Source organism: Poecilia mexicana, unplaced genomic scaffold (assembly GCF_051168715.1).
Source record: "Poecilia mexicana isolate PSO_F unplaced genomic scaffold, ASM5116871v1 scaffold_13, whole genome shotgun sequence".
NCBI lineage: Eukaryota > Metazoa > Chordata > Actinopteri > Cyprinodontiformes > Poeciliidae > Poecilia > Poecilia mexicana.
Window position 1 is genome coordinate 22,520,687 of NW_028263382.1, and position 19,654 is coordinate 22,540,340.

The following is a 19,654-nucleotide window of genomic DNA, read 5'->3' on the forward strand; positions in this document are numbered from 1 at the left end:
TTATTTTGTCTTATCTTCTTTTCTCTAACTCACTCTTCCTTATTCTCTCTGTTTCTCCCCTCGTTTCACCTCCTCCTACTCTGATCACTTTGCTCACTCGTCCTCCTCATGCGCCCTCTTCTTCAACTTGTCTTGCCATTCTTCATCCATTCAACCTTCTGTCTTTTTTCACTAATTTCTCCTCTACTCATCCACATCTTTTTTTTTTTTTTACAATCACCCTGACTCCTCCGTCCTTCCCTCGCTCTTCCGTCCTGCAGGACAAGTCGTCTCAGGCTCTAAGCCTGTCCAACGTGGCTGGAGTCTTCTATATCCTCGTGGGCGGCCTGGGTCTGGCCATGCTGGTGGCCCTGGTCGAGTTCTGCTACAAGTCACGGGCCGAAGCCAAGCGCATGAAGGTGGACCTTAGCCCCCCCCACTGCCCCAGCCCCTCCCCCAGCACCCAGAATCTAGCCACTTATAGGGAGGGGTACAACGTGTACGGCTCCGAGGGGGTCAAGATATAGGGGTAGGATTTAGAGGCTCCCATACATAGGTGGGGTTATGGTGGTGTTGATCATGGTGGTAGTGCTGTAGCGTTTGTTTTTGTGGAGGCTGTCGCGCCACGTTCTTGATGTGATGAGGATGTGGTCAAGCATTGTGGAACCAATGTACCATTTTTGTGTTTTGGCTGTTTTACTTTTGTTTGTTTGTTTTTTTGTTCTTTTCTTCTTTTTTTTCTTTTTTCTTTTTACTTTACTAGCCCAACATTTTTCTTGGATTATTTATTTATTTTGGCTTTAAATATGGTTTGTGCTTCTTTTGTGATTGAAGTTAGATATGTGTCACCAAAACTTGGCTCCATTGTCTTTGGCTGCAGATGATGAGGATGATGGTGATGATGATGGTGATGATGATGAGAATGACAGTGATGGTGAAGCTCTTGGCTCATAAACAGACAAGGCACCTGCATTGTTATTTTAGTACATTTATAACGATAATTGGATGAATCAGGGATGCACAACTCCAGTGACATAGATTACCTGCTTGATTAAACAATTCATTTTTTAATTCATCCATGTATTTTCCTTAAAAATATAACTCGTTACTTATCATAAGTTAGATGTATGATCTCTTGTGCAAAACAGAAACGATATTACATCAGTACAGGACAAGACAGCAAAGACAGTTTCCAAATTAAACATTAAAGTTTATATTTACCATTATAGCAACAATAAATCTGGAAATATTGGTAGTAATTATCTATTAACAATTGAAATTATTATTTTTTCATTGTTGAACGGTCACAATGTTAGAGTTTATTTTCATATCTTACCAACCTGGGAGCATAACCTTGTTACCAAGGTTCTCCTCATTAAAATTTGTGACTGCTTCTGGCTACAAATTAATTAGCTGCTGTGTGGACAGCAATTATCATGAATTTGTTTCTGAATAGACCATGTTTAGATGACCTGATAATGTGACTTGCATCTAATGGAGGAACCTTTTCAGAAGATATTTAAACCTCTGCGGGTACTGGACTTTATAAAAAGGAAAACAACATGACCTTCAAGTCATCATTTTTGGCATTGCTGTGGAGGAAAGAAAAACACAAAACAAAAAAACAATTAATTTAGGACAAGACTTGTCCTCTGACAGCTTGAGGAATCCCTTTGCACCACCGGATTCTAGTGAAACAGCTAATTTAATCTGTTTTCTTTCTAGTATGTCATGTCAAGCAGAAGCTCCTAAAGGGTATATAATCTAATTTTAGCAACTTTTCAACTATGTTCAGATCTAAAATAGTCATAGTTGAAACCAGATGTTTATGTACACAAATTGTTTATCAAGGAAATAGTTAATATCCTACGTACAACAATAGTCTGATCTGGATCAGACATTGTCACCTATATAAGGAAGAAAGGAATAGATGCATAAGGTACATCTTAGTTGTCATAAAAGTGCTTTTAAAATACCTGAATTTCTTTGAAAAGCGATAACATGGCCGATTATAATCTATTTATTATTTGTGTTTTTAATAGTTACTGGTTTTATGGCTCTAAATTATGCTATATGAAGTCTTGTAGGTAAAAATGAAATAGGACTGTAAGACTGTTTGCTTTTAATTCATCTTTGCTTGCTATTATTTGACAACCTACATATTTGGTAATTTATTTGCAGCACATTGCTATTTTCACTTTGTTCTCATTCATCAATCTGATCAAAATAGTGGCATGTATGATTGAATCGGGTGTTATGATCATACATTTTCCAAACAAATGTTCCTTCAGGATGCGAAAGGCAGAGCTAGAAGTATATTACACTTTAAACTCAATAAACCAAAGATAAATGAGTGCATCGTAAGTTCTGTGAGAACTCTGATTGCTATCGCCTAACAGCGTTTTCGCTCATGCATTGCGTATTCACCGTCTCATCCGCAAACTGGAGTTGTGCAGCCCTGCTTCCGATGATCCAAACTGCCATGCTTGACTTATTCCAGTCCTGGCAACTTTAAAACAGCCCACCTACTTGCTTTGCATTAATAGAGAGGGATAATTGATGAGCAAACACTTCATATAGAACAGCCACTCAGTGATGTTGCAAAACCATGACTCATGTTTACTGATAGCACCGAGCAATTACTGTGGGGGTAGGAGAAAGAATATGCTGAGCCCAGCTTTATTGGCCTGCATAACAAACCATTCAGACGTAAAACAAGGTGTATTTCACCTCCAACTAAGCTGGCTCAGTCTGTGCCCAAAATGAAGTATTGCTGGTTAAACAAAGGACATGAGGTATGGTAATTGTGAGATTGGCATTTTATCTGCTAAAAATAAACTAGGAGACAATAATCAAAAGCTGTTATTGAAATGTTTTTTTTTTTTAAAAAAGCTATGACACACATAACATTTTATTTTCTATAAGTGCAAATAAATCATCCAGTAAGAGGGTAGATCTGTAAACAAAGACTCATAGCTCTCAGAAACATGAGGTTTTATTTTCAGGCAGCACTTGCATCACTTGGTTGGCTGTTTGCGTGAAGCGTTAACCACATCTGACCAGTATAGTCAGTCACTCCCTTTCTATAAATCTTAACATATAAAAGGAAGAAAAGAAAAACCACTCCTTCACATTTTCCTTTTGCCTTTCCAAGGTCCTCACCTTCCCAATTCTATCCTTTAAAATCCACACCTGAATCTCACAGACTACAGGAGCCTCGACCCAGAAATGCATGTCACCCCCAAATGCAGATGTCTACTTCCCGAATCTTGTCTACCTATTGTTTGTTGATTGTTGCCTGCTTTGGCATTTGTAAAAGAAAACTGTACATTATGATTACACGGCATATGGAGATGGAGACGTGAATGTGTTGTTCAGATTGCATTTACCCCATTTTGAGGTTAGGTTTTTAAAATTACACATAGGCCATGTGCGACATTCAACCATAGAGCAAAGTTGAATTGTTTTGCATGCAAATGCATTTTGTTCCCTTTGGAGTAGCAAAATAATTTTTTTAATAGTTTAACAAAATTTACTGGTGGAGCTTTTGAGCAGTATGAATAGAGTCTCTACAAGCATCTCCATACTGCAATTTTGCAATATTAATTAAAAAAAAAATCTAGCTGAACAGCCAAGTGTGCATTTCCTTTGATGCATACTTGAATAGGTGTCCTCTCCTACCGTAAGTACGGAGTTTGAGCCAGTAAACTTTTACTCGGAACGTTTGTTGAGAACAAATAATGATTTGCTTTAGTAATAAAAAAAACTATTCAAAATTGTTTCCCGAAGCTCATAGTTGCATTGTTCTGATGCCAATTTTACAATTTGATGAAAACAATAAATTAATTTAAAAAACTAAATCAAATTCAGGCAATATCACTCAATAATAACATAAAAAAAATGAACAGTTATTTTTACATATCAATTTGCTTAAAAACTGATGTAGAAACATAATAGTAATCATGTTGTTTTTTTTGTTTGTTTTGTTTTTTTATCTATTACAGTACATTATTCTCCAGATTTACTGGCACTCCAGAAAAAGATGTGTAAAAGCCCAAAAATGCATTATTCTTTTTTATGCACGTTATATATATATATATATATATATATATATATATATATATATATATATATATATATATATATATATATATATATATATATATATATATATATATATTTTTTTTTTTTTTTTTTTTTTTTCTCAGTTGCTTTGGTACATTTCTCAGAACGGAAGTGAAATTCTTCAAATCATCCTGTTCACATCGAAAAAAGCTGCTTCTCATTTCTTTGAACAAGTTTGGTATATCTATTCAAGTGATTGCATATGCTTCTTCACTTTTTCCTACATTTTCAATTGGTTAAAATAAATCTCTGTTGAACTGTCTCAGCCTCCACAACATCTAAGCACAAGTTCAGCATATATGCCTTTCACATTTCTATACATTACCTTTTCTTTTCCCAAATCTGTCCTGAATTGATAAATTGCTCCCAGGTGAATCCTGAGTCGACAATATGACTAAGCAATTTGACTGTCTTGTCTGTTCACATTGACACAGATATTTATTTTTGAGAGGTAAGCTAAGGATTTTGAGAAGTAGACTGGCTTTTGCTGATAATCCACGGTAGTTTTGCTTTTTGTTACAAATTCTTTTGAGAAGTGCACTTACTGTTTTGCAGAGGATGATTCGAGATATTTACCAAAGCGGCTGGAAAAAAAAATACAAAAGAAAATAAGAAAAAGAAACAAGAAAAATGATTAGTTTTAAGTAAAATAATTTTGTCATTGTTAAAAATTGGAAAGAAAGAATGATGTGCTGGTCAGCTATGGCAGACATCATCAGGAAATGCCTGTGACAAAGTTTAAAATGTGACTGAAAAACGATTTATGTTTATCGTAACTCCGTATAGGTGGAGGTCAAAACATGTATGTGCAAATTTTAATATATTTTTTTATAAATATTACATAAAGACTTCCAACAGATTTTTTTCCAGATGTGCCAGTAAATGTGGAGGACGCTGTATATGTTGCTCTATTTGTGTGATGGTGGTAAAGTGAGTGTACATTTATATGTTGGGTGCACAGGCACATGCATGTGTAAGTGGTCTGGGCATGTTGGTCAGCAGAAATATCCATGTGTTCAGTGAATGGGTTGCATTTATCAGATGATTCCCATGTTTCTGTGCTGAGTTTTTAAAAAAAAAACAAAAAAAAACAAAAAAACAAATCATCTCTGCTGTCTCCACCTCCTTCCTCTGTCCTTCTCCGTCTTTTCTCACGCAGCTCTCTTTCTCTGAAGCCATGCGGAATAAGGCCCGACTGTCCATCACGGGAAGCGTGGGGGAGAATGGCCGCGTCCTGACTCCAGACTGCCCCAAAGCCGTGCATGCTGGTCACGCCTCCCTCCGACACCCCGGCCTTGCAGTGGTCTCCTCCGGACTGCCCTGAAAACCAAAAACACCTGCCGTGCCTTAACCATACACAAACATGTAGACTTTGAAATCAAAACACACACACACACACACACACACACACACACGCACACAGATGCTTGCAGCATATCATATTCACACACACACACACACACACACGCACACACCCACACACACACACACTCATTATAGCGACAGAAAACTGAACAAAAATACTCAGAAACAGAGACATTTTTAAACACTTGAATACACAAGAACGAACTCTGCGAAATCATCTCACCTTCCTGCTGCCACTGGCTCAATTTACAAAAGACAAATGAACTAAAACTGTGAAGTGAGAGGTCCAGAAAAAGAAAGATGAACAACAGAGACTTCACAGTTACATACAGCATTAAGATTTTTTTTTTTTCTTGTTGTTGTTTTTGTTTTCAGTTTTTGGAAAGGACGATATTGTGATCATTTCAAGCCAATGTGAAATCCAGCACAGATTTTCATTATTGAAAAAAATTAATAAATAAAATGATCTGGGGAGAAAAAAAAAAGAAAACAAATCCAATCAGACCATGATGATGGTGGCAATAAAGATGATTGAATCTTTCGAAGACACCTAAAACACGCCCGTTCCTGCTCTCTTTGGATATTAATGGCTCTTAAGCCACGCCCTCTGGAAAAAAGGCCTTAGTTATTCCCTGCAAACAGTATCTTCATGATCATCATCATGGTCATCATCTTTACTTGCCTGCAAAGACTGCGTGCCAGATATTATAACTATTAGGAGACCAGAAAACTGTAAGCTTGAACGGTCAGACTGTGCAAACCTGCTCCTTTGCCACAGACTCTTCATACTAAATGAAAAACAACAAAAAAAGCCTTTTTTAACATACATACAGAATAATCTTTTTGCTCTAAGTCAACTGGGTGATCAACCATTGCAGTACTGAAATAACCTCAAAACGTGTGGCTACTCTTTGCTAAGGAATACACAGAGCTTTGTAAAAGGAAAAATATATTAATTAGTAATGTTTTTTTTTTCCATCAGCAGTAACATATTAATAAAACCACTAAGCAGACGGATGAATATAAATTTTTGTTAAGCAGCAATGGTAAAGTTTGAGCTCAAGAGATGAAAATAAACACATGGGCAGATCTTTAATGGCTCAAAATGCTTCTCAACCTTAACCACTGGGAAGTCAGAGAAGTTTGCAAAGCGAAATCGATGAAGGCCACGTGGAGCGTTGGTTTAAAAAGAAGTGCAACGTAGAACTCAGATGCTACTAAAGAGGTGAGCTACAGTGCCTTTCAAAAATATTCATTCTCTTTGAACTTTTCCATATTTTATTATAGTGCAATCTCAAAAGTTCAATGTAATTTGTAATAGCTTTACAGATAATGGACTAACACACAGTAAAGCAAAATTATGAGGCGAGAGGAAAATGCAACTTCATCTTATGTCTCCTTTTGGTCAAATATAAATGGGAAAAGTGCGGCACTCCCAAACCGATCTCAAGTCTTTCTTTCTGAATTGTTCTGCATTCACCTTCATTTGTCTTCCTATCAACTTTGACCAGCTGTCACCTCCTACTGGAAAAGCGTCCCGACATTATAATGCAGCCTCCATCTTGTTTCACATGCGGCGTTTTCAGGGTAGTGTGCAGCATTTAGTACACGGTGTTCCGTATTTAGGTTAAAAAGTCTAGTTTTTAAATCACTTTCTTTCACATTTTCTCTGCTCTCTATATAGCTTGTGGCAAACTTTAAACAGGACTACTTTTGTCTTCTGATCTTACGTCCTTTCAAAAATATATTTTTTCTTGCCCCTCTTCCACAAAGGTCAGAATTGTGGAGTGTCTCTCACCTGAGCTATGAAACTCTACAGCTCCTCCAGAGTTAACAAGGCTCTTTTTTTTTTGGCTACTTCCCTTTTAAAGGTAATTTCTTCCATTGGATTGTAATTAGGGGTAGCAGAGTGAAATGGAAATGTGCTATATAAAGAAAATCACCCTACCTTACCTTACAAATGCACCTTATACTTTTCAGTGTTTTATTTGTGGAAAATCTATCTTTTAACTTCAGCTTCATGATTATGTGTTACTTTGTGTTGGTCTGTTGCGTAAAAGCCCAAATAAAATGCATTAAAAAATTTTTTTTAGGGGGTGGGGCGGTTAAAAAGTGCCACAAGGTGAAAAATTTCAAGGAGTATGATTCATTTTCAAGGCACTGCTTTAGGCAAATTGAAATATTTCTTCTTAAATCTGCCCACAACGCAGTCACCACCAATTGTTTCTGCTGACCATAATCGAGTTGAAAACCACCGGTCTGCGCTGACTGAGTGCACCTGATTGAATTTAAAGGCTTGCAGGTACATTTCACAATTGAGCTGAAGCTCTGCTGGGCACTTCAGTTGTCGTTCTACGCCCTCTGATTTTTCAGCGGCTGCGGCAGAGGTACCAGAAAGCTTGCTTTTTAAAAAAAAAACAGTTGTAAATAACTGCGTAGCAAATCAGAGCTCACCTGTCTTTTTTTTTTTTTTTAAAAGCATCTTAGATAACAAATCAGTGCAATAATGAACATAAAAAGAAAAATGCCACAACTTGTAATTAAGTAAAAAACTCTTTTTTTTAATAAATCTACTTACTTATATATAAATATATATATGATACATATAAATATATCTATATGACAATAGAGAGCTATAGTAAACATTGATCACTGATTGTCAGAGGCCATGACACACGTTCTGTTACATGGCTGTTTCTTTTGATAACTTGAGAACATTATGACGCTATAGTCATCGTGTGTCCTGATCCACGCTGAATGTCCATCTGGCACTCACATGGACACGCACACACACACACACACACGCACACACACAATGTGCACATTTACATTATCGCATTCACAGGGTCAGCTTAAAGTGATCGGTCGAAAAGAAATGTCATTATAATCTTTTTTTTCTATATGAAAAAAAAAAAACGCTTTTAAAACCTCTAATTTAAAGTCTTTCTGTTCGTGAGCAGAAATGATTTGAGTCATTATAATTTTTTGGGAGAGTGTAAGAAGTGGGTTTCCAGAGACCACGGGTTTGGACTGTTAGGAGGACGACGCAGTGTGACGTTTTAAGAGTGTAATATTTTCGGGGCATTTCAAATCAACTTTGGTCCATTTTGTTGTCTCTTCTCACCAGGTGTGAGTCCCGCTGCAGATCGAACTCCAATGTTATTTCAAATTAAACAGGGTTTTTTACATCAACCAGTCCAGTTTTGTTTTTTTTTTTGTTTTTGTTTTTACTACTGCATAATGTATGGGACTTTGTTTTGGCTTTCGTACTTTAACTCCTGGCCCTGGAGACAAAACAAATTACATATTACAGTGATATCTAATGAGCTTTTGGCAAACAAACAATGTGTCCTAGGAATGGATTTGCATTGCCGCTGTAATACAGCACGGCGGAGATTGTATTACGGAGATTGTGTTCATTTTACAGTCTGATGGTGTAATTGGGAGAATTTTTTTTTTATACTGTGCTTCCCCTTTGAGCATTTTTCTATCTTTCCCCTCTAATTTTTCTACTCATTCTACAAAAAAAACCTTTTGTATTCCCTTTTGCAAATGAAAAGTGGTTTATTATGAGTAATAAATTCACTGCCTAATAATGAGACAAAGTTAACTGATAAACCAACTGATATGAGGTTTGTGAAGCTGTTTGGTCCAGTTTTCACACAAATAAAAATGAGTAAAAATCCAATCTTTAAATTGATCGATTTAGAAGTGCATTAAGTTGGAGCTACCATAATTAATGACAAGCCTAACACTTTCTAGAAAAAATAAAGTTGCACTACTAAAAAAGTTTATAATTGACCTTTTTAAGTTGATCTACTAACTTTAATTACTAATCTATGACTTTTTTTTTCTTTTCCTTGAGTCACAAATAGAATATTTCCATAGGTTAGTTATAAATACAGTATAAAATGGGAAAGACAAAAGATCATTAAAAAAAAAAAAAAAAGAAATGCCAACGAGAAAATAACTTCAAAACAAAGCTGGACAAAGACCTACATTCTGTATGTTGTAGCATCAAACACAGCATGAAGAATGGTAAAGATATATATCCATATATATAGGAGAATTGCAGCAAAGGGTGACATCTTGAGGTTGCAAAGTCTTCATATCAGCAACTTGGTTTCAAACCTTCAGTGCATATCTTTACCAGGATACCAGTGTTGGTGGATGGCGACATGCAAATCATCTCTAACCTTCACACGCATCAGTCAGCTCTGAAATTAACCATCTGATATTTTTATTTTGTTTTTGACCAACCATGATGTACAGTGCACACGTTGTCCATTAGGGGGGCTGGAAGTTGCCAGGAGAATGTGACTTTTTTTTGACCATGGGAATGTTAAGGTGGGAGGAATTGCAATCACACATTTCAAACAAATCAAACTGGTATTTGCTTTACCTGACAGTGTTAAGACATTATTCCTGCGACCTTTCTCAGTAAGACAAACAAATCTGAAGCTTCAAAGTGCTAAATAAAATTATTAAAATTATTCCTGAGTTCAACCACAGGATGAGCAAACTTTGCATGAAAACTGGAAAATCTGTCCGTTTCCATGGTTTCAAACTTATGCAAAATTGTCACCAGGCAAAGCAGTTATTTTATGACATTGTTGTGGGGGTGGCAAGTAGACGGCAATAAGCTGCGCTGTCAAATTCTGGCTTTAACATTTTCTTTTGTTTCTCAATGTTTTTCTACATGTTTTGTTTCCTTTTATAGTAAAACATCAATTCCGAATCTGAGGACTTTCTGTAATTTTTGTCATTGATCTCATATCTTTACTTTGATTTAGTTAGACAATATTCACAGTGTTCTAATAACCTACATAAACAGGAGGGAGCAAAACCTTTGCAGAGCTCAAAGCAACAAAACATGACAAAGTTTTGTCAGGTTTGTTCATTTGAAAACAAAACTTGCAAATAGTCAACATTTCTAAATGACTAATTCTCGATTAGCTTCCTTTCATGGAACATCGGTACTTTTTCGATAACTTTTCAACTCATCCCTTGGAAACAAATTGTTTTGGTTTTTTGAATTATAAAGTGCACTGCAGCTGATATTTGTTGGTTCTAGTATTTGGTTTGTTAGAGTAGAGCTGTTGCCTTGCAGCAAGAAGCTGCATGGAGTTTGCATGTTCTCCCTGTGCATGCGTGGGTTTTCTCCGGGTTCTCCGGTTTCCTCCCACAGTCCAAAAACATGACTGTCAGGTTAATTGGTATCTCTAAATTGTCCCTAGGTGTGAGTGTGCATGGTTGTGTGTCCTGTCTGTCTCTGTGTTGCCCTGTGACAGACTGGCAACCTGTCCAGGGTGAACCCCGCCTCTCGCCCCAAACGTTAGCTGGAGATGGGCACCGACAACCCTCCTGACCCCACTAAGGGACAAGGGTGTAAAGAAAACGGATGGATGGTTTGTTAGACTGGAAATCAGCTAATAGTCCATAAAGGCTGCAAATCTCACCTCCAGTGTCCTTACAGACTTTTTACAACCACAAAAAGCAACAAAAAAGGTAAAGTTTGTGTGACCATTTAAAGCTTTACTGATTTGACTGCTTGTTGAGAAACGATTTGAGATAATAAAGCTGAAGGAAGCTTAAGATTTCATAATAAATTCGATAATTAAAAAGGCAGAATTTAAGATGACAGAGTAATATTTGAAATCTTGAAATATTTCGGGGGATGTGCATGCATAGGCCGTTTACTCTCTATATTCCACACCAGAGACTGAAAGTACATCATTCAAAGGTTTGCTTGTCAAACTTTCATATCCTCCTGTAGTCTTGTAGAAAACACTCCCTGTGATCCTAAACCTTTTTTTTTCTTTTTTTACGTTTACAATTTTGATTTTGAAAACCTGTATTGTTTAAACTGTAATACCATCAAGTAAAACTACATGACCAGTTTTGAACAGTGGACAGAAAAGACCCACAGTGCCCCAGATGCCATAAAGAAAATCTTTCACGCTAAATTTAAGAAGTAATGACAGTAAAATGCATTTTTTTTTTGTAAGCTACAATGCACATCAAAAAACTAAAACTAAATTTCATGCATCTTATTAAAGTGTCTAATATGTTAATTATTATCTTTTATAAGAGATTTGAATTCTCTACAAAAAAAAGCATTGTTAGCTTGGTTATCACTGCAGCAGATCATCAGCTCTTGTACAGCATAACGTGGAGAGGTGCTTCATCAGAGGACTCCACAATTGTTCTGTGTAAGTTTGATTATTACTAAAATGTTTTTATTTATTGTTGTTGTTGTTGTTGTTTTTTTTCAGCAATGATACAGACACTAGATAGAGCTAAATGCAGAGCAGGAAGGGTGGGGATTTACCTCTGAGTAGCACAGCAACCCTAAAGCTAGAACTCTGTTGGAGTGTTTGGGTCAAGACTTGTTAAAGTTATAAAGTGGTCCAGTCAAAGTCTACACCTAAAATCAACTGAGAATTTGTGTCGAGATGATCTCAGTCCAATTTGACTTCAGCTTGAAATGAATTGCAGCTTGAAGCAAAGACTGAGTTGAAACTTTTGTGTCTGAAAGAGCAAACTTGGAAAATACCCACGCTAAAGGATTTGCAGATGTAGCTGCATCGAATGATGGTTTGACAAATAAATGTTCCAGGGGCACAAAATCCAAATGTGCACCGCACTTTTCAGATTTTTACTTGCAAAATACCCGACTGCTTCTCGCACAGCATGGCCAGCTAAAAGAGGAGGTCTCATTGGGACATTTTTAAAACTTTTCCAAATAGTTTCACGCAAACTCAAACGCTTCAGTTTTACTCAAAATAGGCACGTAAACTAAAACCTGTCTGAAAGAAACTCATGTTCTGTTGTGATCACACACTCTTTCAGGGCAGATGTCGGTTAAAAGGTTTTTCATGTTACCAAGCATATTGTGGTGTCAAGACATTAGAAGGCCATTTATAGATGCTTCCAAATGGGATATTCAGTGTAAGATGTAGCTGAAGATGAGACATAATACTGCAATACTAGACATAAAATAATTCAAAATAAAGGAAGGACGGGCTTTAAGATTATATTAACATGGTTGCTGCGGCTTTGTATGTTTTTCTTCAAGCTATTTTTGCCACTCTTGATGTACTTGATGTTCTTCAGTTGTACAAATTCCTACAATTCTTTTGCAAATTCATAGTTTTACACTCTACACACGTGCAACATTTAACAAGCTATGAAAAAAATTCAGAAGGGGAAATAGCAGGAATTATGTTAAAAGTATTTGGAAATATAATTTTTTTATATAAATTAAACTAATATTTAAATAAATATTAGTTTTGGCACTTGTTGCCATTTATAAGGGAAGGAATGACAAATCCTTAGCTGCTGCTGTGCTTCCACCTCTTCATCTTTAATGAAGGTAAACCAGTGTATTTTTCTAAAAGAACAAAAGAGCAAAAACAAAACACTGTGTCCAATTTTGTTGATGGAAAAAGCAGACGCTGTTATGCGTGCCGAGTCTATGTCTCGACCAAACTGCAGTCACAAAAACAGAATTGTCACAGATCTCATGACTTTTAATGACGACGACGAAAAATAGAAGCTGCAGGTTAACAGGACGACATGGAGGAAAATCGGAGTACAATGGAAGGAACCAGTGGAGAATAAAGGAGCAGCTAAATGCAGCTGGGGACAAATGAGGATTTGATAAACAGCTGGAAAGGGGAGCAGAAAGGAAGGCTGCGGTGTAGAGAACAGAACAGAAACAAAGACAACGAAAGGGGAAAGGAAACCTGAATGGAAAACTGAACTGATCAAATTAAACAAATCCAAAACACAAACAATGAGAACCGCTGAACGAGCACAGTAAATACACTGGAGGGGCCAGATATAGGAAAACAAATAATAATAAACTGATCTAATGAAACAAAACATAATAGAAATAGTGATGCCTTACCCTCCACCGCTACAACACCTTCGACTCATTTGAGAAGGCAAAGTCTCTAGACTGTCTAGAAGTGTGTAATTTATCCATCTCTCCGGTGATTCAGTGATTTGTACGGGTGATTCAATACTTTTGGCAATATAGTGCATGTAAAGTCTGACGCAACAAAGTCTCTGATGTCATCCCTTCTGCACTACTGAAAAATCCCTGCTCCGATTTTGTCATTTAGGCTCCTTTTTCAACCTCTGCGTACCAAACACACCTAATGCAAAACCATCACCGACAAACATTTCCCATCTATATTACACTAACACGAATACACACTCTCTCTCACGCACACACACACACACATTACAGTCCCAGTGCAGGGTTATTACTGACAAGAATTTCCCATTTACTTGAGGATGAAGGAAAATAACCATTTTGAGGACGTCCCTCCACCCTTTTAACCTTACACCTTCATGTGCAAATGCACACAGCACACACTCACAAACACCTCGGATCAACCTTTTTACCGCCCCTGCAGTGTTAAAATGCCCTTTTCACCTTTTATGTTTTATTAGCCTGGTTTATCTCATCTCTTTCTCATCTTTGCATTTCATCTCCCATTTCTGCTGAGACCCCCCTCCCCTTTGTCCCCCCTCATTTCTCCTCTGTTTTCACCCTCAATTCCTCTAATCATTCTCTTTACTCCCCCTCCTCCTGTCATATCTAATTTCTTCATTTTTGCATCCCTGTCTCTGGGGAGCAGATCTCAAACCCCGATTTCTCATCCACAGACCCACACCTGTCATATCCACCCCGCCTGCTCTTTTCTTCCCAGCCATCTCTCATGACAGAAGGGAAAATTAAATTCCAACGCTCTCTCCACACACACACACGCGCATGCACACATGCATATATTTGCAGGTGTGTAAAATTGTCGTTGCAGATGCACACGCCAGCATCTGCTGTGTTCTTGATCCACGCTTCTCAGACCACTGAGAAGCGTGGCGCTTACATACCTACAGTCAATTAGACACGACATTAGACGACGACTGATGAACGCTACGAGGTCGAATTAGCGCAGTGTTGTTTTCTGACTGAGCGAGGAGTTAATCAAATAAGCAAATTGTTTTTCATTTAATTACATCCAAAAACTGTGACTAAAATGTTTGTTTGAAATCAGTGTTAATTCAAGTATAACTAATTAGAAATTAATTAACAATAAAAAAAAAACACATATTTGTTTCTGGATAATTACTCCTGATTAAGTATTAGTTGCACCATCACAACATTTTTTTTTCTTTGACAAGTACAAATAATACACATCTAAAAAAAACAAAAAACTTTAGTTTCCTGACCTTTTAGGCTATAATGATAAACAGGAGTATCCATGCAGGACATGAACCCTGAAAACTAAGGGAAACATCTAGAGTGTGGGCTCTCTGAGGCGCCAAATAAAGAGTTTGCACATTGCACTCACTCTGTACACAGCAGGTGTGCCACAGTGTGCTAATAGTGTGCTAGATTCATTTACATTTTACTCACGTTCAGGCAGATATCTTGCATTATTCTCTAGTATCAGCCCATTAACCAGTTTGTTGGAGGGGAAACTAAGCACTGTTCCGAGGAGCAACGTCCTAGAGTTCTTTTGTGCCATCTTAAGCTGCAAAAAAAAAAACAACTTCCCAGTGCTTTAATGCAAATGCTAGATAAAATTGAGATAGTCGTCTACCCTGTCATTATTCTCTCAACGGAACAGCCATCTTGCCCTGTTTACTTGCTTGCGTGGAGGCTGCTAATTGTATCCTGCCACAAATCAGCCTTGACTAGCTGTTTCGCTGGTTTGATCCCCTGACGGGTTTCACGGTGCCACGTTATTCATAATGAAATCTGAACCATAATGTAGAGGCAGCGTGTGAAAACAAAACGTTGCCCTCACGAGAGAAGGACTTATTGAGGCATCTTTTCTGCACCAGTAATTGAAACATGAATTGTTTGTGCTTCTTTACGGAGATAGTTAAATGTTTTCCAGTGAGTGAGGTTGTGTGAAGTCATTGTGTTGCTCTTTGAAAGTTGAGTAAATCCTCAGAACAACGGAAGACAAAGCAGAGCTGAACAGTGACGTATCTGTGACTTAAACTCAAAACTTGACTTCGACTCGAGGCTGGTGGCTTGAGTCTCATAAGCAATCGTCTGATGTTGTGTTCCAAGATGAGGAAGATTAGATTATTTTAGTAAATTATTGATATTGTTCCCTCCGATTTACCCATGAGTACACAAATGGTAACGTTACACACAATACATATGGCCTCTCTGTTACTGTAAGACTAAAATGCAATACATGAATTTGTCTGATTTTCGTCATTGATCCTTGGAACAATAATTTACAGCTACAGAGTCTGGCTGTGGCAGCTCTGTATTTCCTCTGTAACAGGTTGGATTGATTTATTACCCAAGGATGTTCGCTGAACATAGACTACATATGTTTATGGTTTTTGAAGATTCATTTTTAAATGAAAATAAAAATAGACTTAATTTGCCATAAACATGCTATTCTATTGCTATTCAGCTTACATCATTTCAGACATTCTGGTTTCTCTAAGTAAAACTATTTCCTGCTTTGATTCATTCATACATTGATCTACTTTGACTATTTGTACTTCAGCATTTTATCAAATAATTCACATCATTATTTTGGGGGGGAAATTATTATTATTTTTAGCTCAATTGAATGTTAAAATGTTTAATTAGGCTTCAAGACTATGATTTGAAATCATAATATACAACAATCCACAATAACGAGACAGACATAAATGTGACAACATTTATTTCAGTAAAAACAGAGAATTGACTTGGTCTTGAAAATAACTTATAAATGTCCATCATTACTTTCATCTGAGACCCTAATTTCTTTGACTGTCTTTTACGGATGATTTTCCATATGAGCTCAAAGGAACAAAATAGAAATACTTTCACCGTGAAGAGAAAAATATTTAGATTTGTAGTTGGTTTACAGTCAGTGAAAAATGTCTCCCTCATTCTAAGAATTTATTAACTCAAAAGTTGCTTTAAAGAACACGTTTAGCAGTTTTATTGCACTTTTCTCCTATTCTTTTATGAAAGACAATACTGGGTGATTTTAATAAGAAAACAGAAGTCTGCATAAGATATTCATAAAAAGAAACTAGATCCAGTTATTAGCAGGCAAAGTACTGGGTTCTTTTAAAATGTAAGAGATTTCTGAAATGCCCCAAAAGGATTTAGGAAACTCGGTAACACTTTATTTGAAGGGGGTGAATAAGACTGTCATGACACTTTCATAAACATGACATAACACCTGTCATGAACATGAATAAGCCTTCATGAATATTTATGACTGTTGTCATAAAGCGTCATTCGGTAAATTATGACACTTTTAATACAAAGTTGACATTATTCAAAATGTCTTTGTTATGACAACTTGACATTAACCAAGAAATCATTACTGTTTAAACTTTACCTTTAATAACATAAAGTTACCTGATTTTTAAAGTGCAATCAGTAATACTTTTATAACAAATTTATGTCCGTAATGATTTCTTGGTTAATGTCAAGTTGTCATAACAAATACATTTTGAATAATGTCAACTTTGTATTAAAAGTGTCATAATTTACCGGATGATGCTTTATGACAACAGTCATAAATATTCATGAAGGCTTATTCATGTTCATGACAGGTGTTTATGACACTGTCATGTCAGTCTTATTCAACCCCCTTCAAATAAAGTGTTACCAGAAAGTCAAAGTGTACCTTGCAATACCAATTCTGATCCATACAACCTTTCAGCAGTTATCATCAGCAGCAGCATATTGCAGAAGGACCTTGGGGCATCTCAGTCTGTAAGGAATATTCTCAGTAGCTCTCTAAGAAACTCATGTTTTTGTTTCATTTTGATGGTAGAGATCTAAACTGTGACTCTATGAATACTGATTTGATTTCCCTCTGTCTCTTCTGTACATCTGCCTAATATGGTATAAAATGTTACAAAAGTTAAGGTAATAATGACCCGGAAAAAAACATAGATATATTGTAACGTTCTTTTATAGCCAGCATGTAGCAGTTTCACCCAGAATCAGCTTCCCTTTCTAAAAAAGGAACTAAAAGTCGGTTGAGTTGTTGCACGCCTCTGACTCTTTGGGACCGTTTCTGTATCAGCACAGAGGATTTTCAGCACATTTTATGTCCACCGAGAGCTGAACAAGAATCTTTTGAATATGAAACTTTTATATTACAGAAACGAGAATAACTCCTGGATCAAAAACTAAACTCCTCTTTTATGATTTGATCTGACTGTCTGACTACCTGACTGTCAAGATGTGTGTGTCTCTTCTCTTTTGCTTCTGTTAGCGAAGAGTAAGTCGTGTTATTTTTCAGCAATTTCTTCTCCTGCGAAGTCGAGAGGCTGTTCACAATCTCAATTAAAATAGCACAAACTAAGAAATTTATGACTTTTAGTTCCCAGAATAAAGTTGCATCTCATATCTTCAAAATGGTTTGATGAAGGGGAGAGAGGAAATGCAACAGAGGACATGGCGAAAATAATTTCATAACAAGTGTGAGGTAGTGTATCTTTAATTGTAATTGCTTTACAAAAAAAAATCTTACGAAAAATATATATTGTCAGTCAAAACATAAAGTATGTAATACACAATTACTGTTCTAATTCAATGTTTTACAACATTATAAAAATTTAATGAGACCATTCATTTCCTGTTTTTGCTCAGTGAGGATTCGAAAAATGAGTTCTGTTTACTAAATACCAGATAAATAAGAGATTATTTTTACTTTTTACTTGAGTCTACATATATTTAATATGACAACATAGCCTTTTGAACTCTTTTAAATTATATGGTCCCTCTAAAATCTTCTCACTATAGTGTCCTGGAGTTATGGACAGGTTTAGGATCAGTTTGGGAAATTTAAGTTGAACGCCTGAGGATTATTAACCATGCTTGATTTCAGGCGTGTTACCACAAAATATAAGCCGTATGAATCCTTTGACCATTGTCATGCTGCAGCAGTCCATTGTTGCTATAAAGGCAAGCAGTGATGCACTGGATAAAGTGGTTCCGGTTTTATGTTTTGGCAACTGGTTTTTCTGAAATACTTCCAGGGAAAAACGCCTGCAATTGTAACTGTTTTGCTTGTTGTTTTCTGTTATGTCAAAGGTAATGTGTAACAGTAATAACTCAGCAAAAAGCACAAGAAAATTGGGATTTTATTTTTTTTAACAACAAAAGGTATTGGTATATAGCTAATTCAATTATAACACTTTCAAATCAACACGAGTCGTGATTTGGAATTGATTTAGAAGCATCTATATCTACAAAACAGCAACATGTCAAAGTCAAACTCTATTTAATTCTTGTTTAGCACATTCTGATGATAATTTCCACCTTGTGAAGCCACAGGGCCCCAATCACCAGACGGGCTCAAGAGCCACTTGAGCTATGAAACACATAATCATTCTGACGTTTTAAACATTTGCTGATGGGGGACATTAATTCTGCTACTCATCATAAACGTTGTTCTTGAATGTCAACACCAGCTGCAAGAATTAACGTGGGTAGTGGTAATACGAGGTGCAAGGCAAAGACATACTGGATTTTTTTATTTGTTTGTTTAAATATTTTTCAGAAAGGTATTAATATCCATGGATTTTTTTTTTTTAAATATATTTCCTTATATTGGGATTTCACATACTAGCACAAGGTAGTGTAGAATAGCATGTAAAGTAGAAGAAAAACTAATAAATAAAACATGGTTTACAGAGTTCTTTCAAATACACATCAGGCTACAATTTAATGGTTTACATAATGCCTTAGAATGGGTCAAAGTCTGTTATTAAGTCCAATTCAGAATCTGCTGCAAGACCTTTAAAGCCTACACTCTCAGACAGGCTCCATCCACTCAGACTAAGCTTGAGCTGTTTTGCAAAGATAAACGCACAGTAATGCGTCTCTAGATGACACATACACCACATGTAGTGAAAAACACATGTCCTTTCCAGTCATGCTTCACAAATATGTGGCACTTCATGTTTCATGTCTCATATAAAAATAAAAAAAAAATCAATTTGTGGATGCCATGTGAAATGGTTTAACAGATATCAATACTTGCACAGTAAAAATTAACACGCAGTTATTCTGCCAACATTTCTTTGCCTGTTAGTTTATGTTTCTCACGTCGTATTCACAGATGTCGCTCTCCATCTTCCCACCCACATGTGCCACCGCAGACCGCAGCGCTCGGCTCACTGA

General features: G+C 36.5%; 1 protein-coding gene across 1 annotated transcript in view; it reads left to right on the forward strand.

Moving 5' to 3' along the window:
• The window catches only part of gria4a (glutamate receptor, ionotropic, AMPA 4a), a 58,145-nt gene extending 56,990 nt beyond the window's left edge, over positions 1 to 1,155 (forward strand). Inside the window, exon 12 of the mRNA XM_088012128.1 lies at positions 261 to 1,155. Coding sequence (XP_087868254.1) covers positions 261 to 506 — 246 coding nt within the window. The 3' untranslated portion in view covers positions 507 to 1,155. The remainder of the gene's footprint in view (positions 1 to 260) is intronic.
• Positions 1,156 to 19,654: the final 18,499 nt, after the last annotated feature.